The sequence below is a fragment of the Panthera tigris genome, chromosome E2 (assembly GCF_018350195.1).
Source record: "Panthera tigris isolate Pti1 chromosome E2, P.tigris_Pti1_mat1.1, whole genome shotgun sequence".
NCBI lineage: Eukaryota > Metazoa > Chordata > Mammalia > Carnivora > Felidae > Panthera > Panthera tigris.
Window position 1 is genome coordinate 8462111 of NC_056674.1, and position 27946 is coordinate 8490056.

Below are 27946 nucleotides of genomic sequence, written 5' to 3' on the forward strand. Positions count from 1 at the left end.
GGGGGACAGGGCGGGGGGGGGGGGGCAGACACAGACAATCGCAGTAGAAAAGGAGTAGGAGGGCCAAAGGGAGGGGACCCTTCTTCCCCCTCCACCTCCCCAGCCCCCCGCCCCAGGTATGTACAATAAATAAGATTAAAAATAATTAACAAGATGCGTTTTCCCCCTCCCGCCCGATGCCGAATGCCCTGGGGGAGGGAATGGCCTTTAGCAAAGATCTTGGCCTGTGAGGGGGGGGTTGGGGGGAGGGGGTCCCCCAGCTCTCTGAAGCCACCCCGCCCCCCTCAACCATACATAGACTTTTCCTATACATTATGTACAAGGTGGAGGGGGCGGGGCTGTGGCCATGGAGAGGGGATTGGGCCAAGGTGGGGAGGGAAACCGTTACTAAATAGACATTTATACATATATATAAATAATTTCTCTGTACACCGGACAGCAGGAGGGGCGGGGAGGGAGTGGAGGGGGGTGTGGGAGAGGGGAGGAGTCGAACTTTGAACCCTGCCCTTGTGGGGGCAGCATGGACACACCCTGACCAATGACCCCCCCCCCCCCAACTTCCCTGGCAGGCAGGGCCCAGGGGTTAGCTCCTGAGGACACAGTTCTGTCCCAATTCTCCGTTCGTGGAAGAGGTGGCTCCCCCAGGCGGGGTGGGGTCACCCACAGCGGCTGTGGGCCTGTGCTTGGGCCAGCAGGTCGCTGAAGGAGTCGAAGAGCTGTTCCAGCCACGGCTGGTTCCGCATGCATTGCTGGACTACCTCCTCCTGACCCAGGTCCTCAGCACCGCCCTCGATGGCCAGGGTCTGCAGGGCGTTAAACAGGGAGCTGGGGCAAGCGGCCACCAGGGTCTGGGGGTCTAGGGATCAATATCCCGAGGAGAAGGGGGGCTGGGAGCTGGACTCCTGGGTCTGAGAGAGGAGGGGCTGTGGGTTTGGACCCCTGGCTCTGAGGGAGGAGGGGGCTGGGGACCAGGACGCTGGGTCTGAGGGAGGAGGGGCTGTGGGCTTGGATCCCTGGGTCCGAGGGAGGAGGGGCTGGGGGCCTGATTCCTGGGTCTGAGGGAGGAGGGGCTGTGGGCTTGGACCCCTGGGTCCGAGGGAGGAGGGGACTGGGAGCTGGACCCCTGGGTCCGAGGGAGGAGGGGACTGCGAGCTGGACCCCTGGGTCCGAGGGAGGAGGGGACTGGGAGCTGGACCCCTGGGTCCGAGGGAGGAGGGGACTGGGAGCTGGACCCCTGGGTCCGAGGGAGGAGGGGACTGCGAGCTGGACCCCTGGGTCCGAGGGAGGAGGGGACTGGGAGCTGGACTCCTGGGTCCGAGGGAGGAGGGGACTGCGAGCTGGACCCCTGGGTCCGAGGGAGGAGGGGACTGCGAGCTGGACCCCTGGGTCCGAGGGAGGAGGGGCTGGGGGCCTGATTCCTGGGTCCGAGGGAGGAGGGGACTGCGAGCTGGACCCCTGGGTCCGAGGGAGGAGGGGACTGCGAGCCGGACTCCTGGGTCCGAGGCAGGAGGGGCTGGGTCCAGGGCAGAGCCCGTGGGGCCGAATCCCAGGGCAACGGGTGCTGCAGGTGGGCTTACCTGGTCCCTGCAGCGCAGGAAGGTGTGGTACTTATAGTGGTGGAGGGAGTGGTAGAGCGTGTAGTATCCCGACTTGTCCAGCTCCACTTTGAACTCCTGGACAGAGGAGAGTGGAGAAGCCTCACCCCACTGCCCGGCCCGGCGCCTTTCCTCTTCCCAGTCGCCCACACCGCCCGCCCATCCGCGGCCCCACCTGGGCTCGGACCACGCTCCTCTTGAGCTTGCTGAGCGTCTTGCGGTTGTAGGGCTCCCCCGCCGGCCGCAGCCGCACGGCCCCCTCCTCAGGGGAGCCCTCCCCGCTCTGCTCCACTTGCAGCTGGGGGAACGTGTGCAGGGCGTCCTGCGGGAAGCCGACCGGTCAGTGGGCCGTGCCCTGGGCCCACACGCTCCAAACCCACCATCAGTTCTCAGATCATCAGGTGCCTCAGTTTCCCTCAGGCTGTGGATCAGGGGATCCCTGGGGGAGCTTGGTCTCCTCAAAGGACAGAGGAACCTACGCCTGTCTGGGGACCCTTCTTAATGTGCTTTGTGGCCCGGCCTGAGACTCCCAGGGACCCCTGATATTCCACCCGGGATTCTCAGCACCAGCCTTACATCCTACTCAAAATTTTGAGAATCAGCCCAAGATCCAGACTCCCCAGTGCCAGGCTGACATTCGATCCCAGAATTCTAAAACCAGAAGAATATTCCATTACCACGGAAGTTTTAACCCTAGCATAACACCCCACCCAGAGTTCTAGAACCAGATTATCACTCTATCCCGCGTTTTCCGAGGGACTAACATCCCACCGGGGATTTTCTGAGCCAGCCTGAAAGTCCATCCCGGAACTCCCAGAATTCGACCAGTAACTGCCCAGAAATGTCAAGGCCGGACCAACATTCCACCCCAGAATTCCGCTGCCCTAACAATCTGCCCCCAAACCTCAGCACCACACAACCATCCCCCGCATCAGAGCTGCCTGAATAGTCTGTTCTAGAATCCTAGGCCATTCCAGAAAGAAAATCATCTAGATGACTTACTACCGAAACCTAAGATGCTAAGAAGTCCCGCATTACGATGACAGAGAAGCCATCAGGATCCGCTTAACACTGTCCCACGGCAAGGCCTGGGTGCAGGCCCTAGTCTAACTTTTGCCTCCAAATTTGCACTCCAGAGCCACGCTCGGATGGGCTTTCCCAGCAGCCCGCCCCAGACCTTCACTATGACCTCTCTGCACCCTCCAAGCCCCCTCCATGCAGGCCTGCAAGGAACCTAGAGACTCCCTCTTGCCAGCCCTGCCCTCAACTTTTCTCCTGGCCAAGCCCGGAGAATGGTGCCCCCGCTCAGGGCCTCATGCTCCGGGAGCTCCTCCGTGGCCGACAGGTGCACATCTCTCCCGTTCATGACTGCGGGGCCCCGGACACCTCCCGCCCAGGCCCCACAGGCACCTGGAGGGCTGGGCTCAGCGACAGCCGCTTCAGGACTTTCTTCTTGTGCTCATTCAGGAGGCCGTCGATCTTCCTCATGGGCGGGAGGTATAGCTCATCTAAAAGACCCGGAGGGGCGTCAGAAGAGCCGAAGCCCCACAATGCATGGGGGAGAGGGGGTGCAAAGGAGGGGTCGGCGACCTTCTCTCCCAGGCCTCAGCTCACCATGTGTGTCCTCCAGGGCCTGGATCATGTCTGGGTCGAGTGCTGTGCTCACCAACATCTCCACGTAGCTCCGGTACATCTCCCGCATCGCCCGGGTCTTCAACAGACGCCCAGGTACTGCCCGCTCTGGGGGGAACAAGATGGGACTTCAGTTCGTTATTCCGCCTTTGCTGGAGGCCGCCTGTGTGGCAGACGGTGTTCTAAGTACCAGGCCCAGATTCACAGGGAGCGCCGAGTCCGCTGGAGAAAGTCCCCAAGTACCAGCGTCATGTACTCTGATGGTGGAGTCACAGGCATTGATTGTAACAAGTTCAGCCTGGCAAGCCAGGGAAGGCTCGTCCAGGGTCACACAAGAGCTAAGTCTTGACTGATAGGCAAGAGCATTCCAGGCCGGTGAACTTCACGTTTGACTGGTTCAGCGTAGCTTCAATCAAGTCTAAAGAAGCAGCATCATTGGTTTCCAAACCAGCGAATCCAGTCAGAGAGATCGCATCACAAAGAGCAAGACTGAGGGAGGAGGTGGGAGTTGAGACTACACGGGTCATGCAGGCCAGACCTCGCAGGGCCTCCATCCAATATGAGGTGGAGAGAGTAGCGGCTTTTTCTGGTGGGTACTAGGGAGCCATGGGAGAGCTGTGAGCAGGGGAGGGGCAAGGGTAAATGTGGAAAGGCACCTCTGAGGACAGGTAGGGGATGGATTGGAAGGATGATACCAGAGGTCAGGGCAATGGACCAGGTAAGAAAAGATGCTGTAGCAGGGCCATAAGGACAGGATCTCGGGCAAGAAGACAGGAGGGCCAGTGTCTGGGCCAGGGCTACAGGAAAGCGCTGAAGGGCTGGGGACTTCCCAGTCGTGGACGTGAGGGAGCAAAGGCTGGAGGCTGGAGATCTGGCCCTCTGACTGCCTAGCCAGTGGGGCTATCCTGGAGATACGGAAATTAGGACAAGGAACTCAGTGGGATCTGGGGGGAGGAGGCTTGGGGATGTCTGGAGGGGGGCCAGGGAGAAGAAATGAGTGAGGCTCACTGGAAAGCTGAGCCTGCCAAGTGAGAAGTGAAACAACAAGGCCAAGGTCAGGACTTGAGGGACACTCACATGAAACCCAAGAAGTAACGTCGGGGAGAAAAAAGATGCAGGACGGCTACGAACAGCCCTAAAAAGATCCCTCAGGAAGAGGCATGAGAAACGTCTGTTTGACTTAACCACATGGAAGGCCCGTGGGGACAGCTGTTTCAGAGGCCAGAGTGACCACTTGGCAACAGCAGTTGGACCCCCAGGCCTTGGCCCAAACCCTCCCATGGCTCCTAACTCGTTCAAGGTAAAATCCTTCCAGTGGGAACGCAAAGCCCTGGGCTTCTTGTCCCTCCAAGGTCTGGTCCTGTTCCTTCTCTGCCCTCACTTCTCACCCTCTCCTCTTACTCACTCGCTCCAGCCACTGGCCTCCTTCCTGATCCCCAGACACGCCCAGCCTGGAATGTTCTCTCTCCCAGTCACCCAACCCCAACCCTGTTGCACTCAGATCTCTGCTCCAGTGTCATTTACAGAAGCATTCCCCAACTCCCCCATCCCCCGAAAACATCACCCTCTAGAATGCCTGGATACTCTTTACTAAAACCATTTTTCTTTTTTTCTACGTATTTACTATTTTTTTTTTAATTTTTAAGAATTTTAAAAAATTTTTAAATGTTTATTTATTCATTTATTTATTTATTTTCACATTCATTTATTTTTGAGAAACAGAGTGAGACAAAGCTTGAGCGGGGGAGGGGCAGAGAGAGGAGGAGACACAGAATCTGAAGCAGGCTCCAGGCTCTGACCAAGTGGTCAGCACAGAGCCTGATGTGGGGCTCGAACCCACAAACTGTGAGATCATGACCTGAGCTGAAGTCGGAGGCTCAACTGACTGAGCCACCCAGGTGCCCCAAGAAATTTTTAAAGTCTTTGTTTATTTTTAAGAGAGAGAGAGAGAGAGAGACAGAGAGAGAGAGAGAAGGGGGAGAATCCGGAGCAGGCTCCAGGCTCTGAGCTGTCAGCACAGAGCCCAACACGGGGCTCAAACCCATGAACCGTGAGACTACGACCCGAGCCAGAGTTGGACGCTTAACTGACTGAGCCACCCAGGCATCCACTGAAACTTTTTCTTAACGGCCTTTAAGCCTAGCCAGCCTTACAATGATGATTCTTCACATTGGTTTGTGTTCTGTTACATAACATGTTTATCCAACGGATGGACTCTCCCAAGCTAGACTGGAAGCTCCCATGAGGACACATATTATTGTTTGTTCTGTTCACTGCTGGGACCTCGTTCATGGCACATAGTAAGTGCTCAATAAGTATCTGCAAAAAGGGGCCAAGGAAGCCACATGGGAGGAGACTAAAGGAAGAGAGAGAGCAGACAGTCACTGCAGCATCTTTCTGGAACTTCTACGAATACAGGAAAGGAGAGAGCAACAACTTGTAGCACATGGAGGGTCACTGCTCTCAGACAACCCAGAGTTAGTTTAGTTCTAAGGCCTCCTGGGCTGAGCAAAGCCTTCAGGGCATCCACACATAGGTCACACTCACCCTACCCTACCCTAGAGGGGCTCCTGGTTGAGTGAGGTGAGGGGAGGCCGACTCAGACCCACACCGACCCCTTGGCAAGGAAACGGCTCCCATAAACGTGTAGAGTTCCCTTCCCCCCATTTCAGAAAATTCAGAGCTGTCCACGTGTGTTCAGGGCAGCATTATTCACGATAGCTAAAAAGTGAAAACGATCCAAATTTCCACCAACCGGACGGTAGATAAATAAAATGTGGTCCGTCCATGCAGTGGAGTATTATTCAGCCGCAAACAGGAACAAAATCCTGATACCTCTACAACATGGATGAACCTCAAAACGTTAGCGAAGTGTGAGAAGTCAATTACCAAAGACAACGTGGTGTGTGATTCCACTTATATGTAATATAAGGCAAATCCAGAGATTGTAAGTAGCTGGTCACTTAGGCCTGGGGGTGTGGGGGCAAGGGAGAAATGGGAGTGATAACCAAGGGGTACAGGGTTTCTTTTTGGGATACTGAAAGCGTTCTAGAATTGATCGCCAAGATGGATGGATAACTCTATGACTATACTAGAAACCACTGAATTATACGTTTCAAATAGGTTCATTATATGGCATGTTAAAGTTAAACTTAAATTTGTAAGCTGTTGAAGAAAAAGGAAAAAAAAATTGAGGGCCAGGGAAGGAAAGACCTGCAAATCTAGGCCTTTGGCTAAGTCTCCTCCCTTGTGGCACCTTCACAACCTGTCTTTAACTGCTTCCACTGGGCCTGATTTAGCATAGCACTGCCCAGTTAAAAATAAAGAAAGAAAGAAGACTACATTTCCCAGCCTCCCTTGCAGCTAGGTGTGGCCACGTGATAGAGTTCCAGCCAATGGGGCAGGAGAGGTAGGATGTGGGCCACTCCCAGATCTGGCACTTAAAAGGAAGGTGTAATGATTCACTCCTTGGTCCTTGAGTCCTTTCCTACTGGCAGGACCTCAGCTTTGGGGGCTGCTGGGCTGCCTCTGACCTGGGGGAAGGCAGAGCGACAAGAGGAAAGGAAACTGGGACCCTGGACAACCTTGCGAAGAGCCTCTGATTTTCCAAGAGATTCCCACCTTCAGCAGGGCTTTGACGAAAGAGAATTCTCTCTTCTTTAACCGTGTGTACGCTTAGTCTCTGTTAAAACGGCTACCCCTGCCCTATTCCTAAAAAGACATGTGACCTCAGGCAAGTCACATCGACTCTTGGTGTCTCAGTTTCCTCATCTTTAAAATGAGGAAAATTCTATAGGACCTACCTCTCAGGATTTATGTCAAGATAAAACAAACCAATGTGTAAAATATTTAAAACGATGGCCTGGCACCTGGTAAGCACTCAATTAAAAGGCGGCTGTTATATTTACTGTGTGTGTGTGTGTGTGTGTGTGTGTGTGTGTGTGTGTACGTGTGTATTTTGTTGCTGTTACTGTCACCACAAACCAGACATCATTCTAAGCAATGGAGCTCATCTTTGGTGCTTTACTATAGGTGAGTACCCTCCTATATGTTTTATCTGTCATTAATCTATTTTGTAAGTGAAGACACTACAGCATAAAGAGATGATGCCTCTTTCCTGGAGTCACACAACGAGTCACAGGGAAAACCACAACCTCTGGGCCTCCAGGACAGACACTGGTCCCCCATGTTCCTCTGCCCTCAGAACCTGCTTCCTTTTTTTAAGATTTTATTTTTAGGGGCGCCTGGGTGGCTAGGTCAGTTAAACGTCTGACTTTGGCTCAGGTCACGATCTCACGGCTCATCAGGCTCCCTGCTGTCAGCATAGAGCCCGCTTTGGATCTTCTGTCTCCCTCTCTCTGCCCCTCCCCCACTAGCACACGTTTTCTCTCTCTCTCTCTCTCTCTCAAAACTAAACATTTAAGGGGCGCCTGGGTTGCTCAGTTAAGCGTCTGACTTGGGCTCAGGTCATGATCTCACGGTTCATGAGTTCGAGCCCCGCATCGGGCTCTGTGCTGATGGCTCAGAGCCTGGAGCCTGCTTCGGATTCTGTGTCTCCCTCTCTATCCCTCTCCGACTAGTGCTCTGTCTCTCTCTGTCTCTCAAAAATAAATAAAGGTAAAAAAAAAAAAAAAATTAAACATTTAAAAAATAAAAACAAATAAGGATTTTATTCTTAAATGATCTGTACACGCAATGTAAAGGGCTCGAATTTACAACGTCAAAATCAAGAGTCACACGCTCCACCCACTGAGCCAGCCAGGGGCCCCATAACATGTCTGTCCTAAGACAAATCAGTGCAGCATCGAAGAACAGGCCTGAGGCTTCACTGGCCACCTCCCAACTCGGGTGGGACGCCACACCCCAGCCATGTTATGTGCTCCTGGTGCCTCAGTCTCCTCATCTGTACATGAGGGCAGTAACGGTATCTACTTTGTAGCACTGCTACAAAAACTAAACAAGTGAATTCATCGTGTGCAGAGCAGTCATCCAGTCAGGGGCCACGTGACTGACACATATTGCCATTATTTCAATTATTGTCGCTGTCTCACCGATACCACCCGGAACCCTCTGGACAGCGCTCACCCACGCCTCCTTCTGATGCCCCGGATTCCCTTCCTCTTGCCTCCCCACCCGCCCTGTGTGGCTGCCTAGGGACTCACCGTCCTCGCTGGGTGCTCCCGGGGATGACTCGGAGTCCGAGGAGCTGCCTGGTGGACCCCCACCCGCCGAGGCATTTCCTGCCGCCTCCTTCAGCCACTTCTTCCTCTTCTTGGGGGGCGGCTCGGCCTTCACCTTGGTGGGCCGGGCCTTGGGCAGCCGGGAGGGGGTGGGCTGGCCCGCGGTGAGGCTCCGCTCAGGCCGTGTCTGCCGCCCGCCCGCGCTCCGCTCGCCCCGTAGCGGCCGCTCCCCACGCGTCACCCGCTCCTTCTCCTTCTCCTTCTCCTTCTCCTTCTCTTTCTCCTTCTCCTTCTCGACAGGCCGAGGTGGGGATGGCTTCTCAGGGGCGGGGGGCTCGGGCGCAGCTGTCTCAGGCGTCTGCTCTGGGGGCTTCTCACAGACAGTCTTATCAGGGGTCTCTGGCTTAGGAGGTGGTGCTGGGGCCTTGGGAGGCGGGGCAGAACTGGCCCCAGAAGACGCAGGGCCCTTGGCCTGCCCAGAGCGCCTAGAAGGGAACACGGAAGGGACTGTATGCAGTCAGCAGCCCCTAAAAAACCCAAATTCTCCTCTTGAAATCCCCCTGCCTCGCCAGCAGCTCTAAGCACAGAACCAGCTCCCCCTCTTGCCATCTGTTCCCTCTCGGGGTCTCTGCCTGGCCCCCCGGCCCCAGACTGGAGTCTCTTTCTCTCTGGGTCTCTGTCACCCACCCTGTGTCCACTCTCCCTGACTCTGCCTCTTCTCTTGAATGATCCAACCCCATGCCTGTAGACCCTGCCCACCAACTGCCCGCCCCTCGGCTCCCCGTGGTACCTGACGGGCACTGGGGGCCGATGCCAGGGTTTCCGAGCACAGACCCTCACATAATCCTTCTTGTTGACGTTTTCCAGGAACTTTACATAAAGGCGCTGATACCGGTTTTTCGCGTCCCCAAAGTACCCCAAATACTATGGAGGGAAAGAGGCACAGGAGGAACTCCTTCGTCCACCCCAGCCAGGCAGCCGGATACCAAGACTCCCACCCCACCCAGGGCCCCCGCGGCGGCCACAGGAGCCACTGGAAACGGAGCCTCCCTGCTGGACTACACCCGAGACTAGGCATGAATCACAGCCATGCGTGAGGAGGACCCCGGCTTCCAGACCTCCCCGCCTCCCACCCGGGGCTCTTGAGCCCTCACTCCCCACCCCCCAGGCAGGCTTACATTACTGGTGGCACAAAACTGCCGCTGTCCGTCCTTGATCTCCGGAGTGAACTTCTGCAGCAGCGCCTTCTGCACTCGCCAGATGGGTGGGGGCTCGCGCCCCGTCTGCAGTGCCAGCTGAGGAGGGGTGCAGTGAGGCCAGCAAGGTCAGCCCTCGTTCCTGTCCTCCCTGCCCCCCAATTCCTGGCCCGATGTCCTCCCTCTACACCCGCTTAAGAGAAAAGGGACTGAGGTCGACAAGCCATCCATCAACGAACACTGACAGCCAGATGTCTTCTGGCCGTGTGATGTTCTCAGCCCTGGGGAGGCAGCATGAGTCTGGCCACGTCCTCCTGTGGCTCACCCCAGTCCTCGCAGTCAAGGCCGTTGGTTCTTGGGCTGCAAAGTTTTGGTTATAAAAACTTCACGGTGGGATGGCATAAGCCTCTGTCGCGACTTAACGTCACGACCGACTCCTGAGCGCACACCCACCATTTTCCAGATACCGTGCTGGACCCCTGGGTCCAGTGATGAATAAGACTGACGCCTCTCATGGGGTCTTTGTCGGAGAGGTGACAAGATAGACAAGTCGATAAATGAAACAGGGCGCAGTTGAGGCTTGTGCCGGGAACAGACAGGTGACAGTTTCCCGGAGACCATGTATTTCATCAGCGAATCCACAACAGGGCAAGACACGGTGAGGGTAAGGCCCCCCCCTTCTCCACACCCCCAACACACTCAGATAACCTCTCCACAACTCCGAGACTTGTGTGACCCTCAGCTGGACACTGGAAACTGAAGGATGTGGGCCAGACCCAGTATCTAATCTGGGGGAGCGAGGGCAGTAGCAGGAAAACCAGACAGGGCACAAAAAAATAACAGCACCGAGTAATAAACGTGTTAATGGCAGACCCCCTCGTGGTCTGTGGGTTTGAACCCCGCGTCAGGCTCTGTGCTGACAGCTCAGAGCCTGGATGGAGCCTGCTTTGGATTCTGTGTCTCCTCTCTGACCCTCCCCCACTCATGCTGTCTCTGTCTCTCAAAAATGAATAAACGTTAAAAAAAAAAAAAAAAAGCATTAAAAAAAATAAGGACTGGGGCACCTAGGTGGCTCAGTTGGTTAAGTGTCCAACTTTGGCTCAGGTCATGATCTCACAGTTTGTGAGTTTGAGCCCCGCGTCAGGCTCTGTGCTAACAGCTTGCTCAGAGCCTGGAGCCTGCTCCGGATTCTGTCTCCCTTTCTCTCTGCCTCTGCCCCACTCACACTCTGTCTCTTGTCTCTCTCAAAAATAAATAAACATTAAAAGAAAATTTTTTAATAAGAAAATAAAAAAAATAAGGACCTCACATGCGCTCTGAATCCAAGAACGCTTCCTGGAAGAGGGGATACCTAAATGAGTCCCGGAGGGACAATGTCTTCTATGAGGGGGACCGAGCAATGACACAGGACAGCATGTGTGACAGTTGTGCGTCTAGAAGAAAGCAGCTAACAGACTATATAAGAACATGGGAGGCGCCTGGGTGGCTCAGTCAGTTGAACGTCTGACTTCGGCTCAGGTTATCTCATGGCTCGTGGGTTCGAGCCCCGCTTTGGGCTCTGTTCTGACAGTTCAGAGCCTGGAGTCGAGTCTGTGGCTCCCTCTCTCTCTGCCACTCCCCTCCCCTTGCAAAAATAAACATTTGAAAAAAAAAGATAAGAATACAGATGCTACGGGAAATGTGCACCAGGTATTGTAATAACCCAGAGAGGCACGAAAGGTAGTCCTTGCATTCAAAGAATCCATACTCAAGTGATAAACAGGATACAGATGGTAACTCCAATTGATTGGTCATGGCTGCCCTGAAAGCCAGGCATGGCCGGAGAAGTGCTGAGATCAATTAATGATGTCTGGCACTGGCAGCAGCTGTAATACTGGCGTTGGTGTGCCAAGCTATCTACTACCCACTCTTAGTTGGAGTTAGTTGTTTTCACCTCCACGATTAAAAAAAAAAAAAAATTTTTTTTTAATGTTTATTTATTTTTGAGAGAGAGACAGAGCACGAGAAGGGGAGGAGCAGAGAGAGAAGGAGACATAGAATCCAAAGCAGGCTCCAGGCTCTGAGCTGTCAGCACAGAGCCCGACACGGGGCTTGAGCTCACAGTGACCGTGAGATCATGACCTGAGCGGAAGTCAGACGCTCAACTGACTGAGCCGCCCAGGCGCCCCTCACCTCCGTGATTTGTGTCCCTCAGATCAGTTAGGGGAGTGCAAAAAAGGGATTACAATAACCTGATGAAAATGAGGTCTCAAAATGCTCTCGGCTTAAAATTACAAGAGGCAGGATGAGACAAGGATGCCAGGGTCCTGGCCCCAAATCCTTTTTCCCAGGCTGCTATGTGGTTCCCAGTCCTTCCTCTCGGTGACCTTGGGAAGCCAGGTCAGAGGCCCAAGGATTGAAAAGTTCCTTTCAGACCACATCCTGCTCAGCTCCAAACCCCTGTAGGGCCCCCAGTGCAAGCTCCACAGTCTGGCACAGCGAAATTTTGCCTCAGTTTCCTTTTTCTTCTCCAGCCCCTGCCAAGCACGCTATCCAGACCCCTCAGAGTTCAGCAGATGAACCCCAGACTTTCTGACCCCCAGATTTTTGCATATGCAGTGCCCCCCATCAGGGGTGCCTTTTCCCCTCTCAATGTGAATATGAAGTTCTCAGAAGTCATCAGAGCATCCTTCCCACCCGGGGGGTGCCCACCCCCTCCTCAGTCTCCTCCCACTACCTAATCTGCCTCTTCTGAGTCTATTGATTCTCTCATTGGACGCAGGTCCCCCGGCTCACCACATCCCAGTCGAGCTTGGTGTCTTTCCCAAAACCACTCTGCCTCCCTGCCACCATCGTGCCCAATCCCTGGTATCATCCTTGCCTGACCTCCAATCAGGGCCGGTCAGTCACCAGGCTGTCCTTCCTGCCTCTCCTCACGTCGATCAGATCACTGACCACACCCACTTCCCCTTATTAGGGAAGCCAACATGCCCAAAGCCCCTGCCCCTGCCCGACGGAAGCCAGAGCCGATTGGAGGAGACCTAACCAGGCAGCCAATCAGGAAGCAAATCATCTTGGCCCCAAATGCAGAGCTGGACCAATCAGATTCTCTTTGGGGAATCTGAACTCTGACAAGCAGAGACCAGGGCAGGAAGCAAGCAGCAAGATGAGAACGAGCCAGAAACACCTAGCAGGGTGGGAATAAGAAAGCTTTGTGGTCCGTTAACAGGGAATCAGGGTCACAGGACTGAGGTGGTGGACAGACTGCCATCAGGCCTAGACATCTCCCCAGCCACCTCCCCGCCGGCGAGAAGCCCTAGCAGCTGCCGGAAAACCCAGAGAGGAGTCTCAAGCAGGCGCCCGTTGATGTCACCCCAGCATAACCCGGCCCCTGGCTCACCTTCCCAGCCTTGGCACTCACTTCTAGCCACTCAACCCCTTGAGCCACAAGGACAACGCGTTTTTGCTCATGACACGAGCTTGGCACCCTGCTACCTCCACCCGGACCGCCCTTCCCTGTACATTTCTCTACCCCATAAACTCTTACGTGCTCAGGGTCTACATCCTGCTAAATCTTCCACATCCCCGAGAACTGGGAGTTAATATTTTCACTCTCATTTTAGAGATGGGGAAGCTGAGGCACGGAAGGGGGCTAGCCCCGCGCTTTCTAATTCAGCTGCCCCGAGTACGGTCCACAAGTGTAAAATACACACCGGGTGTCAAAGACTTGATATGGGAAAACTGTAAAACATCTCAGGAGCTTTTTCTACGTTGATGACATACTGAAATGATGGCTTTAAATACACTGTTACCGAAAATACAATGTGGCCAATCTCACCCATCTTTGAACTTGTTTGTTTGTTTTTTAAGAAGGCTCCACGCCCAGCATGGGGCTTGAACTCACAACTGTTGAGATCAAGAGTCCAGTGCTCAGGGCCTCTGGGGGGCTTAGTCAGTTAAGAGTCTGACTCTCGGTTTCAAGCTCAGGTCATGATCTCGCAGTTTGTGGGTTCAAGCCCCATGTTGGGCTCCACGCTGACAGCGCGGAACCTACTCGGGATTCTCTCTGTCCCTCTTTCTCTGTCCCTCTCCAGCTTGAGCTCTCTCTTAAATAAATAAACTTAAAAAAAAAAAAAAAAGTCATGTGCTCTACTCATTAAGCCAGCTCCCCTATCTTTTAAGTGTAGGTACAAGAAAGCTTATTTTTAAATTTTTAAAAAATGTTTATTTATTTTTGAGAGAGAGGGAGACAGAGCACGAGCAGGGAGGAACAGGCATAGGGAGGCACAGAATCCAAAGCAGCCTCCGGGCTCCGGCTCCAGGCTCCGAGCCGTCAGCACAGAGCCCAACGCGGGGCTCAAACTCACAAACCGGGAGATCACAACCTAAGCTGAAGTCGGGACGCTTAACCGACTGAGCCACCCAGGCACCCCTGGATACGAGAAAGTTTCAAATGACGTATATGGTTCGCTGATATTTCTACTGGGCTATCATTGTTCTCGACCAGTGGCCTGTTGCCCATTTTTACACACCTACCAGCTAAAAATGGTTCCTAATTTTTAAAGGATTGTGAACAAAACAAAACAAGAATATGTAGCAGAAACCCTCTGACCTGCAAAGCCCGAAGTATTTATTGGCTGGCCCTTCACGGAAAAAGTTACCCAAGCTCTGCACTAGGTTCACCCAAGAGCACTGAGGTGAGTAACAGTAACGAAAGTTTGAGGACACCTACTGTGTGCACCCCCGGTTCCATAAAGCCCCAGGCAAGCATTAATGCCTGGATCCTCCCGTTACCTGAGGGAGGAAATGAGGAAACGGGAGGGTCAGGAAGGGTCAACACCAGCCCAGCCCAGAAGTGGCTGAGATTTAAGCCGGTCAGGTTAACGCCAAAGCTGGGCTCTCAGTAACGATGCCACCAGCCTGCCCCGACTCCAAGCACACAAACGAGTCTCCGATGTCTGCACGAGTGGTTCAGTCCTGGGGCTGTGTGTCCCCCATTGTAATGCACACTCGTGTTGTATTTTAAGCATCTGAATCCTTGCCCGGCCCCGGGCCAGCTGGGAGGTGGTGTCAGTAAAGCTGCGGCTCCAATCCCGGCTCGGCACCCACCAGCCGAACGAGTCCCTCTCTCTGAACGTGAACTTCCTCATCTGTAAAAGCTCTGTTATTACGGCCCAGCGCGGGGCGCCCAGCAGCATCCGCCGCTGTCACTGTCAATGTTTGACAGAATGGACAGAGAAAGGCTGAATCTGGTTACTGAGAGCCCAGGCTCCTGGGGCCAACAGAGCTGGTGTCAGTCCCCAACCATGAAAGTCTAGGAAGGCTACTGTACCACTCTATGCCTCAGTTTCTTTCCCTGTAAAACGGGGCTAGCAATCCCTATCGTGAAGGAGAATTATGAATATAAAACTTGGAGACAGACAATGGCGATAGTTACATAACGACGTGAATGTACCTAATGCCACCGAATGGTACACTTAAAAATGGTTAGAATGACGGGGCGCCTGGGTGGCTCAGTCGGTTAAGTGTGTCTGACCTTTCTTTTTTTTTTTTTTTTTCCAGAGAGAGGGCTCAAGTGAGCGAGGGGCAGAGAGAGAGAGAGAGAGAATCCCAGGAGGGACAGAGGGAGAGAGAGAGACAGAAATGGGGGGCTCACCCAATGTGGGCTCAAACTGACAAACCATGAGGTCATGACCTGAGCCGAAGTTAGATGCTAAATGACTGAGCCACCCAGGTGCCCCCGCGTCTGACTCTCAATTTCGGCTCAGGTCTTGATCCGGGGTTTGTGAGATCAAGCCCCTCATCGGGCTCTGTGCTGACATCAAGGAGTCTGCTTGAGATTCTCTCTCTCTCTCTCTCTCTCTCTCTCTCTCTCTCTCTCTCTCCCCGCCCCTGCCCCTCCCCCACTCGTGCTCTCTTAAAATAACTTAAAAAAAAAAAGACTAAAAATAAGACTACACTCTCAACAAGAGTTAAATTATGGAAAGAGCCTAAATGTCCATCAACTGACGAATGGATAAAGAAATTGTGGTTTATATACACAATGGAATACTATGTGGCAATGAGAAAGAATGAAAGGCCTTTTGTAGCAACGTGGATGGAACTGGAGAGCGTTATGCTAAGTGAAACAAGTCATATAGAGAAGGACAGATTCCATATGTTTTCACTCCTATGTGGATCCTGAGAAACTTAACAGAAGACCATGGGGGAGGGGAAGGGAAAAAAAATGGTTAGAGAGGGAGGAAGCCAAACCATAAGAGACTCCTAAAAACTGAGAACTGAGGGTTGATGGGGGGTGGGAGGGAGGGAAGGGTGGGTGACAGGTATTGAGGAGGGCACCTGCTGGGATGAGCACTGGGTGTTGTATGGAAACCGATTTGACAAATTTCATACTAAAAAAACAACAACAAACTTTGAAAAATAAAATAAAATAAATAAAAATAAAGATAAGACTGTAAATAACACATTAAGTTCATCTCCCAAAGTACACGAGATAATAAAGCATAACACGAGTTATTAACCTTATAATTAATTCATCCCGCAACGTCTCCGTCTGAAGAAACAACACCCGAGATTAAATTAAACGCGATGACGTACATCAAGGGCCACACGTGTTCCCGGCCCCGTAATCAATACCCAGTCCGTGACAGTGACAGTGACTAATATGAAGAAGGAGCTTAGTCTTCAGGGTCACCATCAAGGGAACCATGGCTTGCTGACCCACCAAGCACTTGCTCAGTCTCCTGTTCTGGGAGACGCACTGCACGAGCGCCTGAAGTCACCTACCCTCACCAAGCACCCCTGCTATTAATCCTCTGGTCCAAACCTATCTGTCCCATGAACCGAGTGGAGCAGAGATGGGCAAACTTTTTCTGTCATGGAGCAGAAAAGAAAGATTCTTGGCTTTGTGGGTCAGCTAGCCTCTGCCAACCGTCTCACCCCGCCACCATACGGGCGCTAGAGGATTTGGAAACATCTGGGCATGGCTGGGTGCCAATAAAACGTTATTTATAGGAAGAGGTCGTGGGCTGCACTTGGCCCATCCAGGCCAGTTTGCCAACCTCTGGAGTAGCGTAACTGGGAGCAGTGAACACGGCAATCTGCATAAAGCGTTTAAGATGTGGCCTCACGCTCCCAAATCATTGGCTGCTCAATTTACAGACTACCTCGGGGAGCGCGCTCATTCACAGGTATATTCTGTCGATTCCACACGCGTCCACCAACACGGCATACCTCGCCAAGTCACCGCTCTCTTGGCTTGGGCCATTAAATTAGAAGCTTCACCGAGACCAGGACCTGCCTCCTGGAACCCCAGCCCCCACAATACCTGCAATAAATGTTAACCATCGCTCTCCTTTATGGGACACACACGCCCCCCGCATCTCAGAACCTCGCAGGTCCTCTGGATGCTCTGGCCCCATGGGCCTGTGGATTCGGGGCCTGTCACCCGGCAGGCGTTCCATAGCCGCTGAGGGACCAAACCCCCGGGCCCGGCGTGCCATGCCGGGGACTCACCTTGAGGGAAGGGATGTCCTCGGCGCGGATGACGAACTCGTCGCGCTCCCGGAAGATGCCCTCCCCGCCGCTCTCGCCCGCCTCCTCGTCCGTCTCCCCGCACACGGCTGCCGTCTCCTGCTTCTTGGCCAAGTGCAGGGGCCGGGCGTCCGGAGGCTCGGGCTCCTCGGGGGACGGGGCAGGGGGCTCCTCCGGCGCGGGGGCGGCCGGCGGGGGCGGCGGCGGGGCGGGCGGCGAGGGCAGGGGCGGCGGGGCGGGCGGCGAGCTGGGCGCGGGGGCCACCAGCGGGGGCGGCGAGGGCAGGGCCGGCGGTGGGGGTGGCGGCGGCGGTGGCTGCGGCGTCGGGGCGGGGGGCGGCGAGGGCGGGGGCTTCTCCTCCAGCAGCGGGGGCTCTGGGGGCGAGAGGGGCGTCAGGGCGGACTACGGCACCGGCACCGCGAGGCCCCCCCCTCGGCCCTCACCGCGCAGGTCCCTCAAGGCCGCTGTCACGGTCAATCAGTATCAGCCCCCACCCTCCTCTCCAGCGTCCCAACACAGCCAGCCCCCTTCCTGCTGTGCACCCCCACATCCCTCCTGATCAACGGGAACTGTTCTCCACCGAGCACCCTAACACCCATGTCTGCTGCAAATCCCGCTCACCTCCACTTCTTATTCTTCTGCTCTTGCCCTTCCTCCTAATCAGGGCTCCTGAGGCTGCTTACCTGTCGCCTGTCCCCTCCCCGACTTTCCTTGTTATTTTTTTTCCCAGATTTTATTTTTATGTAATCCCTACACCCGCTCCTGCTCCACAGACTGAGCCAGTCAGGCGCCCTTCCCCTCCTGGACTTCTATTTATTTTTTAATGATTTTTTATTTATTTTTGAGAGAGAGAGAGAGCGAGCGCGCGGGTGAGCGGGGGAGGGGCAGAGAGAGGGAGACACAGAATGCCAAGCAGGCTCCGGGCTCTGAGCTGTCAGCACAGAGCCCAATGCAGGGCCTCGAACTCATGAGCTGTGAGATCATGACCTGGGCCGAAGTTGGACGCTTAACGGACTGAGCCACCCAGGCGCCCCGCTCTGGGACTTTTACGACCCACCTCTGCCTGAGGAGGCCAAAGGAATACTATTCCCTTAACTTCTCTCTCCAGTGTCCTAATAAGCCTTCCCACCCAAATGTGGTGCTCTGTCCCCACCCCTCTTCCCAGTCTCTAAATACTCTCCCCTTCTGTCCCTTGTATTGTAGCATTACTCAATGTCCCCCCCGCCCCCACTCCCCATTAAAACCAGTCCTCTCTGGGGACGCGTGGGTGGCTCAGTCAGTTAAGTATCTGACTCCTGATTTCCGCTCAGGTCACGATCTCACAGTTCATGGGATCGAGCCTTGCGCCGGGCTCTGCGCTGACATTGCAGAGCCTGCTGGATTCTCTCTCCTTCTCTCTCTTTGCCCCCACACCCTTGCTTGCGTGCACATACACTCTAAACACATAAACATTAAAAAACAAAAAATCAGTCCTCTCTTGTCTCACCACAGGCCCTTCCTCATCCTTCAACGGTCTCCAACCCCAGTCCATCTCCCCCTTGCCCTCACCCCAAGTCCCTCCAAAGCTCCTTGCCCTGCCCTGACGTGGCTCCTAGTTCCCAAATGCCATTCACCAGCCCTTGCACCTCTTCTCTTGTTCCGGAACGTCCCTTCCAATGCCAACAGTTCAACTCCCCCAAAGCCCTTCTGCTAGGTCAAAGTCCCTCCAGGAGACCCCCTTCCCAGCTGCAGAGGACCTTCTGAGCCCCTGAAGCCCATTTCCCATGCCTCATGCCCATTTGAGTCCAGAAACACCGCTCAGTTGCCTCAAAGCCCTTGCCGGCTCTCACCTCCCATCTTCTACCTTCCGTCCCAATTCCCCAGGCATTCACTCTGCACCTCTTCCTCCTCATTTCCTGCTCAGGGGGTCTTGTCCTCCTCCCCCCTTAGCTCTCCCTGCCCTTCCCTCAGACTGCTCTCTACTCTCAAGATCATTAATGCCCTCTACTTCCCACTGAACTCTCCAAGGGCTTTTCTAACGGCCCCCTCTACTGCCTTAAAATCCCTCCTGATGCCTAAAACTGCTTCCTCTCAAGCCGTGTCCTGAGCTATGAGCCTTCCAAAGTTCTTGAACCCCAATACTCGTTCCCATTTCAGCGAACCCTGACACTGTTTGTTCAGAAGCCCCCGGCATTTCTTCTCACCTCTGCCCTTCAGCCTCCCTTCAGCCTCCCTCTCCATTTCCCACTCTTCTGCAACCCCCTAGAAGTGCTCTCCCTTCCCTAGGACACCTCTGAGCCCTCAAGCCCTCATTAACTGCCCCCGCTGCCTTCCTCCGAATCAATGCCTTCATTCCCTCTCCAGTGAAGCACCTTAAAATTTGCCCAAAGCCTCTCTCAGGACAGAACACCATCCAGACCCTGCCATACCCCCAGCCCTTCCCTCCTGCCCCCGCCGTGAGACCCAACTAGTCAATGTTCCAGTCTCTTTCAACTACCCTCCCCAAGTCTCTCCCTACCCCCAGATACCTTTCTGTCCTTTGCCATACATCTCTAAATCCCAGCTCCTTCTCAGATTCCATATCCTCACCAGTTTTAAAAGCTCTCTCAGTACCCTGTCACCCACCTGTCCCTATCACTTATAACCTGCCCCATTTCCCACATTCTCCAGTGCCCACCTTGGGGCCCTTTAGCCCACTTAGCATCTGTGGGCAAATTAGAAAATGCTACCTTTCTTACTAGAAACACCTGTTTGCCCTCAATTTACAAGTTACTTTCGTAAACAAGAGAATCTACTTCATCTACGTGAACAATGTCCCTTAAACAGTGCACAACCTGCACAACTGTACCCTGTGACCTGAACAACAGGAAAGCCCCTTCCCGCCCCCAAACCATCATCCCCGAGCTCACCGGGTGTGCCATTGCTGCTAGGGAGCCCCGGGAGTGGGGGAGGCCCTGGCACTGAAGCCTCAGTTGCCAAGGAGGGCACATCTGGGGTGGAAGTGTCCTTAGGCCCAGCGAGGGGTGGGTCATCAAGAGCGGAGATGGCTGAGGAGATGCTCTCCTGCAGGTCCCGGTTCTTGGCCACAGAGTCTTCTTCGTCCGAGGAGAAGGAGGGCAGCGTCTCCAGGTTGCGCTTCAGCTCCTCGTCCAGCCGTTTGCAGGGCGAAGGGCAGCCCAGCCCTAGCCCCTCGCTCTCGGCCGCCTCCAGTGCGCCCCCCAGCCCGAAGGCGCCGGCAGGCGGGGGGTGTGGCACAGTGGGGGCGGCAGGGGGCTGGGGCTGCAGGCCCCGGGCCGGCACAGAGGGCGGCACGCTCTTGGGGGGGCTGAGTGGGGGCGTCAGGCCGGCCTGATAGAGTGGCGGATGACGCTTGCCTGACTTGAGGAAGTCCAGGAAGGAGGCCATGAAGCCGGACTTCATCTCTGGCTGCTTTTCTTCCACCTCCTTGATCTTGGCCTCAATCTTCTCCCGAGTCAGGCTGGAGTCCAGGCTGTTGTGGTCAGCGCCGGATACAGCGTCGCCTGACGAGGCTCCCAGACCCTCGCCGGCCTTGGGCACAGACAGCTTGATCTAGATATTGGGGCGACGGGGAGTCAGGACCCACGGATCTGGGGCCCCAAGTCCCCTCCCCCATCAGAAGCAGGAGCGCAGGCCCCCAACCCTCACTTAAGACTCAGGTCAAATTCCCACTTTCAGCCTGTAGAACTCTAGAATTCAAGCCCACAGACCCCTTCTGATTCCAGAACAACAGGACTGGAGTTCCTCCCTCGATGCTCCCTGATCCTCCTTTGCTTACAGCCCAGGAACCCAATCTCCAGACCCTCCGCCCGCACCCCCAAGACGCAGGAATCTAGGAACCCCCGATCGCTGGTCCTTTAAGACCTAGCACCTAAGAACCTAAGCTCCAATACCCTGTACCTCCCTCCCTCCAGACCCCAAAGTGTCAATTCTCAGATCCCTCCAACAGTGGAAGCCTGGAATCCCAGCCCAGAGATTCATTTCCTCACAAGTTTCAGGAACGTAAACCACAGCCCCCATCACGCCCCAGAACCTCCACCGTGGCCCCAACCCTCGCTTTCTTGAAAACTTAAGCCATCCAGACCCCAGTCCCCCTCACCTTAAGTGGCTTCAGGGGCTCCAGCCGTGTGCCCCCTACCTCCTCGGCCTTCCTGCCCCGACCACGGCCCCGGCCCCGAGGTTTCTTGGCTCCATCAGTGGGTGTGGAGGCTGAGGCTGGCCCAGCAGTGGTGGGGACCTCCAGTGGGCGGATCCGGGGCCTACCCCGGGGCCGGGGTGGGCCATCGCGCTTGGCCTTTGTCGGCTTGCGGCCACGGCGCCTGGGGCCATCGGGGCCTGGGTTGGGTGGACAGAAGTCGATGTCACCCAGGGGTGAAAGGGCCGGGCGGGAACGGCAGCTGGACACCAGGTCGGGCAGGCGCCGAGGGTTGAGGCGGATATCAGCGGGCACATCGGCCTTGTCCTCATCCGCCTCAAACTCGTACTCCTGGGCGTACAACTTCTTGGGCGTCTGGAAGGGCGGGTCGCGGCGCCGTAGCAGGTGGAAGGAGGATGTCTTGAGCAGCTTCTTTGGCTTGGTAGAGCAGAAGATGGGTGAGGTCAAGCCTCCCTTGGGCTCGGAGGCAGGTGGCGGCGGTGGAGGGGGAGGCGGGGGTGGCGGGGCCGCCTGGTGTGGCCCACTCTGGATCAGGCCCAGAGGCTCGGCATTGACCGTGGAGGGCAGCTCAGGCGGTTTGTTGGGGTCCAGGCCCAGGCCCGGCGTCTCAGGCCCAGCTCCAGACGCCCGGCTAGGGCAGTAGGGCCCATAGGGATCATAGGCAGGGGGGCCCGGAGGCGGCCCAGTCCCCGCCTTGGGGTCACCCTCGTCCTCAGGCGGCCCGGCCTTGCCATAGTCGTCTGCCGCCCCTCCGCCGAACATCTCCTCCATGGTGGGGAAGAAGCTGCGCTCCTCGTCTTGGAGCAAGGAGTCAGGAAAACAGATGGATGTGAGTGGCACAAAGCGGGGGGCCTTTGTGCCTTGCGGGCTGGGGCTGCGGTAGGCACCTGAGGGATCCTTGCCCTCGGTATTAGGTGGGCCTACGCCAGTGTCACCAGGCCCTGGGGGCAGTGGCTCCAGGGCCCCAAGCAACTCCTGCATGGCGCCTGGGGGCTCCAGACTCTCCTCGGGTCGCAGGCGGGGGCTGGGGGCACCAGGCTCCAGGCCGTGGCTTCGGAGGTGGGCCTCAAGCTGGAGGGGCATGGGTGGCGGAGGTGGGGGCGGCGGCGGGGGCGCCTGGGGCGCCCCATCACGGGTGGCTGGCTCAAGGAGATGAACGCCAACCTTGGGGGCACTGGGAGAGGGGCTGGGGGCGTGGCTAAGGACAGAAGGGAGCAGTTGTGGTGGGGGAGGCGGAGGCAGCACCAGTGGGAGGTCAGGGCCCCCGGCCTCCAGGAGGAGGCCGTGGGGCGTGGGCTGGGCAGGCTGAGCTGTGGGAGGTGGGGGCGGCGGGCTCTTTTGGAGAAAGGCCCCCAGCTCCTTGGCACCTGCCCCATAGTGGACCACTGAGGTGGCCAGCCCCTCGGGTGTCTCGCCACCTCGTTCCGGCCCTTTCTTCTTCTCCTTCAGCCTCCCCAGGCCCAGCTCCAGGGCTGCTGTGGCACCCTCGTCGAGGCTGGCACTCGTCCGGATGACACTCTGCAGGTGATACCTCTGGGGGTCTTCCTTGGCCAGCTCGTAGGGTGTGCCCGGTGGACCCCCGGCCCCACCACTACCCCCAAGTCCCTTGGAGGCATCCGCTGCCCCATCTTCACCCACCAAGCCGTCTGCCCCTGAGGTCCGCGGGGGGCTGGGTGCCTGTAGGAGATGCTGGATGAGGAATTCCTCATCTTCCGTGCGCTCGGCAGGAGGCCCGCCGGGGCCAGCCAGCAGCTCCGAGCCATCCCCTTTGCCTTTGTAGCCACCTGCTCCGGCTGCATAGCTGCCGGCTCCCGGAGGCGCCAGGAAAGGGGCCGAGGCCAAGACGGAACTCAGGTATTTGCCAGGGGCTCCCGGAGAGCCGACTCCAGGCGGGCGGCCGGGGGCAGGCGGCGACTGCAGTGGGCGGATGATGTGAGAAGGGCTGGCCTCGCCGCCACCCCCCAGGGAGCCGGGCCCCCAGCCACCTCCGTGACCCGAGAGCGCCGGGGAATGGCCAGTACTGTAGCTGAGCGAGGGGCTGGCTGTGGGCAGCCCCTGGGAATGGGCAGCTGGCCCGGGGTATGGCTCACCCTGAACCCCATACAGCTGCCCCTGCAGCTGATCCGGGGAGTAGCTCTGACACGTGGCTAGGCCAGGAGGCGGGGGGCCACTGGGGGGCTGTGGGGGCCCCCCAGAGTAGCTAGGGCCTTTGCTCAAGTCCTGTGCTTGACCCCCTCCAAACCCTTGCCCGTAGGCCTGGGGTCCTAGAAGCCCTTGGGGCTGTCCAGGGGAATAGGCTTGGCCCCCGGCCCCGCCAGCCCCAGAGGCCTTCCCAGTGGCATAGGCTGCTGCTGGCCCACCCAGACTCTGGCATTTGGGCGTGGCGGTTGAACGGGGTGGGGGGGGCCTGTTGGCAGCACCCGCAGCTGCTCCGTAACCGCCTTTGCCTGTCTTGTAACCGGGCGACTGAATGATGGGGCGGTAACCTCCAGCGCCACCCGCAGCCCCACCTCCTCCAGCAGCCTCTGGGCCTGCAGCCCGGCCCGATGCTCCAGCCGTGGCTCCGCTGGGCCCAGCCTTGCTAGGCTCGCCAGCACCAGGGGAGGGCTCCCCGCCGCCCAGGGGGCTACAGGCCAGGTTAGCCCTGTGGCCCATGGAGGAGTAGCTGCCTCCACAGCTCAGGTAATGCTGGAGGGCGTGGGCTGGTGGCGGGGGCGGCGGGGGCTGTGCACTTGCCGGCCGCTGGTAGTGCTTGATGACGGTGTCCTGGCGGGGCAGGGCCCGCTCGGGTGGCGGGGGGCCCGGGGCAGCACCCGAGAAGTTGTAGAGCTGTGGGGAAGATTGCTCGGCGGCAGCGGCAGCAGCGGAAGAGGAAGCCAGCAGGTTGAACTGAGTCGGGAGGTGGCGGGGGGGTGGGGGTGGGTCAGGGGGGCCAGGGCGGTAAGGAGGGGTCTGGGCCGGGCCGAGACCAGCAGGCCCCAGGACACCGCCCCCTGCCAGGCGCTCGAAGCCCAGCGAGGATGGCACCGTGGGTGCTTGCGAGGGCTTTAGGTGCAACACATCATGAGGGGACAGGAGCCCGTTAGCTGGGGGACTGAATGGGGGATCTTGAAGGCTGAGGGATGAGGGCACTGGGAAGGGGCGGCTGCCGAAGGAAGCCGGGTGCTGGTAGGCCGACAGGGCAGAGGAGGATGGAAAGGTGCTGGAACCCGGCAGGGCGCCCGAAATGAAGAGCTCCGTGGGGCCTGGCGTGTGCATGGCTAGGGATGACGGAGAAGACCACAGGTCAGGGCGGACCACATGCCAGCCCCACCCTGGCCCTCCTGGGTCGGCGCTGGGCTTACCTGTTTGCCAGGAAGGACTGCGGAACTGGGAGAGGAGAGAGGAGGCAGAGGGGCCAGGCTGGGGGCCCCGGGACTCCAGGGCCGAGATGAGGTTCATGACGGAGGCGTCGGGCCCTGCTGAGCCCGCGTGGTGGAGGCCAGTGTCGAAGAGTCCAGAGAGGCCTGGCCAAGGACAAGGGGGTTAGAGTCAGCAAAGTGGGGTATAAGGCCAAGTTGAAAGCGAAAAGGAAGAGGCCAAAAGCAAGTCAGGTCAGGGAAAAGGGTTGGAAAATGTAAAGAGATAGATTCCAAGGGGATAAAGTGGACACAGCCAAGCTGAGGAGACAGGGCAGAGGATAACAAAGGGGAAAAAGGAAAGCAATAAGCAGGATGGAGTGTAGTCCAATCGTAAGGGCAGGGAGCCCAGGAGAGGAAAGGTAAACAAAAGAGTAGAAAAACCCAGAATCAAAGGAAGTGGGCACAACAGGACAGAGTTCTTGGTGGAAGGGGGAGGGAGACACAAAAGGATTTGGGCAATTCTAGCAAGGAAGGGGAAAAGATGGGATGACTGGAGCCCCTTAGTAGGAAGAGGGGAGGTCTAAAGGGATTGAGTTCAAGTGGGAGGCTCCAGAAAAAAAAACAAAAAACAAAAAAAAATAAAGAGGAGACAAGGGAAGGAGCCAACCAGGAAAGTTAAGGATCAAATTGGATAATGTAATCTACTTGCACGTCCACCCAGGAAGAAGGAAACCAATCAGAATCGTTAGAGGTAGGACTACAGGGAAAAGAATAAGGTGGTGGGCAGACCCAAGGAAAAACAGGGAGGTCCAAAGACTTAGAGCCAATCAGAAAGAAAAGGAATCAGGAAGAACGAATTCAGAGCGCCAAGGAGCCAAGAGGATGGGCAAACCTAGAGGAAAAGGATTGGGGTGGGATAGACAGGAGGAAAAGCCTGGAAGAGAAGGTGGGATTTGGGGGCTGAGGGGACGGGGCCAATTGGAGCGAAAGAGGCGGGGCCAGAGACAAGGGTGGACGAATCCAGCGTGAAATTGAGCAGGGACCAGCAGCCTCAGAGGCAACCAATCAGAGGAGAGGCAGCAAGGGGCGGGCCAGGACGCAGGGCACGGCCAATTAGGAGGGGTGGAACTTTCAGCAGCCAACCAGCTGCCTGGGAGGGAGGGCCAGCCCAGGCGGGGCGGGACGGGGGCCGTACCTGCTGGGTGGTGGTTGGTGGCATAGCTTTGCAGTGGGTGGGGGGCCGCGTAGGCCTGGCGGTGTAAGATGTCGGTCTCGGGGTGCGAGGTCCTGGAGCTGCCATAGACCAAGCTGGGGGGAAGGGAGAGATGTTAGGGTGTCCTCTGCAGCTACCCTAGGAGAATGGAACTCAGCAAATCCCCCGGGGTGTGGGGGGAATCTTACAGCTGACTGGGGGTTATCCCTAAGGAACCTTGGGCCCTAAAGGAAAGAAGACCAAGGGAACCGGGGTACCCAATGAAAAGAGCCATGAAACATTCCCCACTCAAGCCCCAATAAATAGAGCCCAGATAGTCTCACGTTTACAAACAGACATGCACAACGACGAGGCAAACAGAAGAGGGTGAAGAGTCAGAGGGAAGTGCCCCAAGTTGAAAATTCAAAAGGCATGGACTTCCTACCGAGCCCACTATCCCCTGGACGACACAAGGCCCCGGGGCCCACCTGAGGGGTGCACACGGACGCCCACTCTAATGCAGACACGTGGGAACACATGGCCCTGAACCTCATATAGGGTCCCGAGTCAGGAGCAGGAGGTAGATTGTTCCCCAAAAGGCTGGGATGGGGGGTGGGGAGGGGATAGGACTAGGGGAAAGTACCAGGTACAAGTGTGAACATGAACAACGTCCATCCCGCGGGGTTGAGGTTCAAATGCATGGGCCCTTGCAAAGCCAGGTGTGTGTGCAAACGACTATCCAGCTCACCCGTGGGGAAGGAAATATACAGAGCGAGAAGTCCCAAATGGAAAATCCTAACACATGTGGGGTCATGCCCAGCCATGCTGGGAAACCCAGGAGGTGGGGGGGTTGGGGACAGGTGAAGAGTGAAGGCAGGACATAAACAGCAGGAAGGGGGCTGATTCGCAGGTGAGCAGGGTGCCAACTAAGCACCAACAGGGCCCACGCTCACGCACACAACCACACACCAGGGAAATATCTGAATCTTCCCATGCAACGGCCCCAATTCACGGCTGGGACTCAAGAGGTCAAATACTCCTCTCCTCGCCATCCACTAGGATTCTCTGCCTTTGGGGGTGGGGGAGCCCAAGGGGGCGTGTCTCAGATTCCAGGACCCCCCCCCCACACACACAGAACCCCAGCTTGGGAAGGGGGCGGGGCCCCGTGCCCACTCTGCGCGCGGAATTTCGGGGGGGGGGGCCCGAGTGGCGCGGCCTCGCGCAGTCCCGGAACAATAGGACGGGAGGGGGGGCTCCCCCCAGGTCTGCGTTCTAATTCTCCTTTCCATCCCACCTATGCAAGAGCAGAGCCCGGGATGCAGGGAGGAGGGATCAGCAAGCCGGGAATCCAAGGATGGGGGGAAATCCAGGCCTTGCTTCGCCAGTCCCTCCCACCTTCCCAGGGCCTTTCCGTCCGAAATTGTTTTGCACCCCCATTTTCCCGCTGCATCTCTCCCTTTGCATGCCGGAGCTGGCTTTGGCGGAGTTTGCAATTTGCAAACTGGGGCGGCGGCGTTGTTGCAAACCGAGGAAGGCCGCTCCCTTGCAAGCCGGAGGGGAGTTTGCGATGCACGCTTCGCCAGGCGGGCCAGGCCCGGCCGGGCTGGGCCCCCACCCCTTGGCCCCTTCCTCCAGGCCACCCTCAGCTCCTTACCTAGCTTTCGCTGACCTCTCGTAACTCCATCCCGCCCCGGCGCCGAGCGGGTCCCCGAAGCCGGCGCTGGGGTAGTTCCTGTCCATGAATTGGCCGCGGTGGAAATTGGGGGGAGGGGGAGGGAGGGAGGGAGGGAGGGGGCGCGCGCGCGCTCTCCTCCGCCGCCGCTCCCTCCGCTGCTGCTTTTTTTTTTCCCCTCTCTCTCTCTCTCTCTTTTTTTCTTTGCAGCCGCCGAAGGCCCGGGAAGGCCCCGGGCTGGGGAGGGAGGGGGCAGGGGTGGAGGGGCGGGCAAGGGAGGGGGTGCAGCCGCCGAGCCAAGGAGGGGGGAAGGGGGGTTCCCCCTGGAGGGAAAGGGGGGTAGGAGGGACCCCGCTGTCTCCGCCTTTGCCCCGGCGCTTGCAAGAGAGAAGGGAGGGAGCGCGCTCAGGAGGGGGCGTCCCGGGCGGCCCCGGGGTGGGTGCGGGCGCTGGGTGCTCGCTCTCTCGCCGCCG

General features: G+C 57.0%; 1 protein-coding gene across 1 annotated transcript; it reads right to left on the reverse strand.

The window, feature by feature from the left end:
- Positions 1-6: 6 nt before the first annotated feature.
- PRR12 (proline rich 12) lies at positions 7-27565 on the reverse strand. Its single transcript, XM_042968285.1, has 14 exons — positions 27456-27565; positions 25805-25917; positions 24613-24774; positions 21212-24528; positions 20004-20664; positions 17098-17489; positions 9586-9702; positions 9198-9331; positions 8390-8892; positions 3210-3335; positions 3006-3103; positions 1771-1917; positions 1578-1673; positions 7-803 (listed from the first exon to the last, which is right to left on the reverse strand). Exons 1-14 carry the CDS (start codon positions 27539-27541, stop codon positions 657-659), a joined length of 6099 nt encoding a protein of 2032 aa, XP_042824219.1. The 5' UTR covers positions 27542-27565; the 3' UTR covers positions 7-656.
- Between the last annotated feature and the right edge of the window lie 381 nt (positions 27566-27946).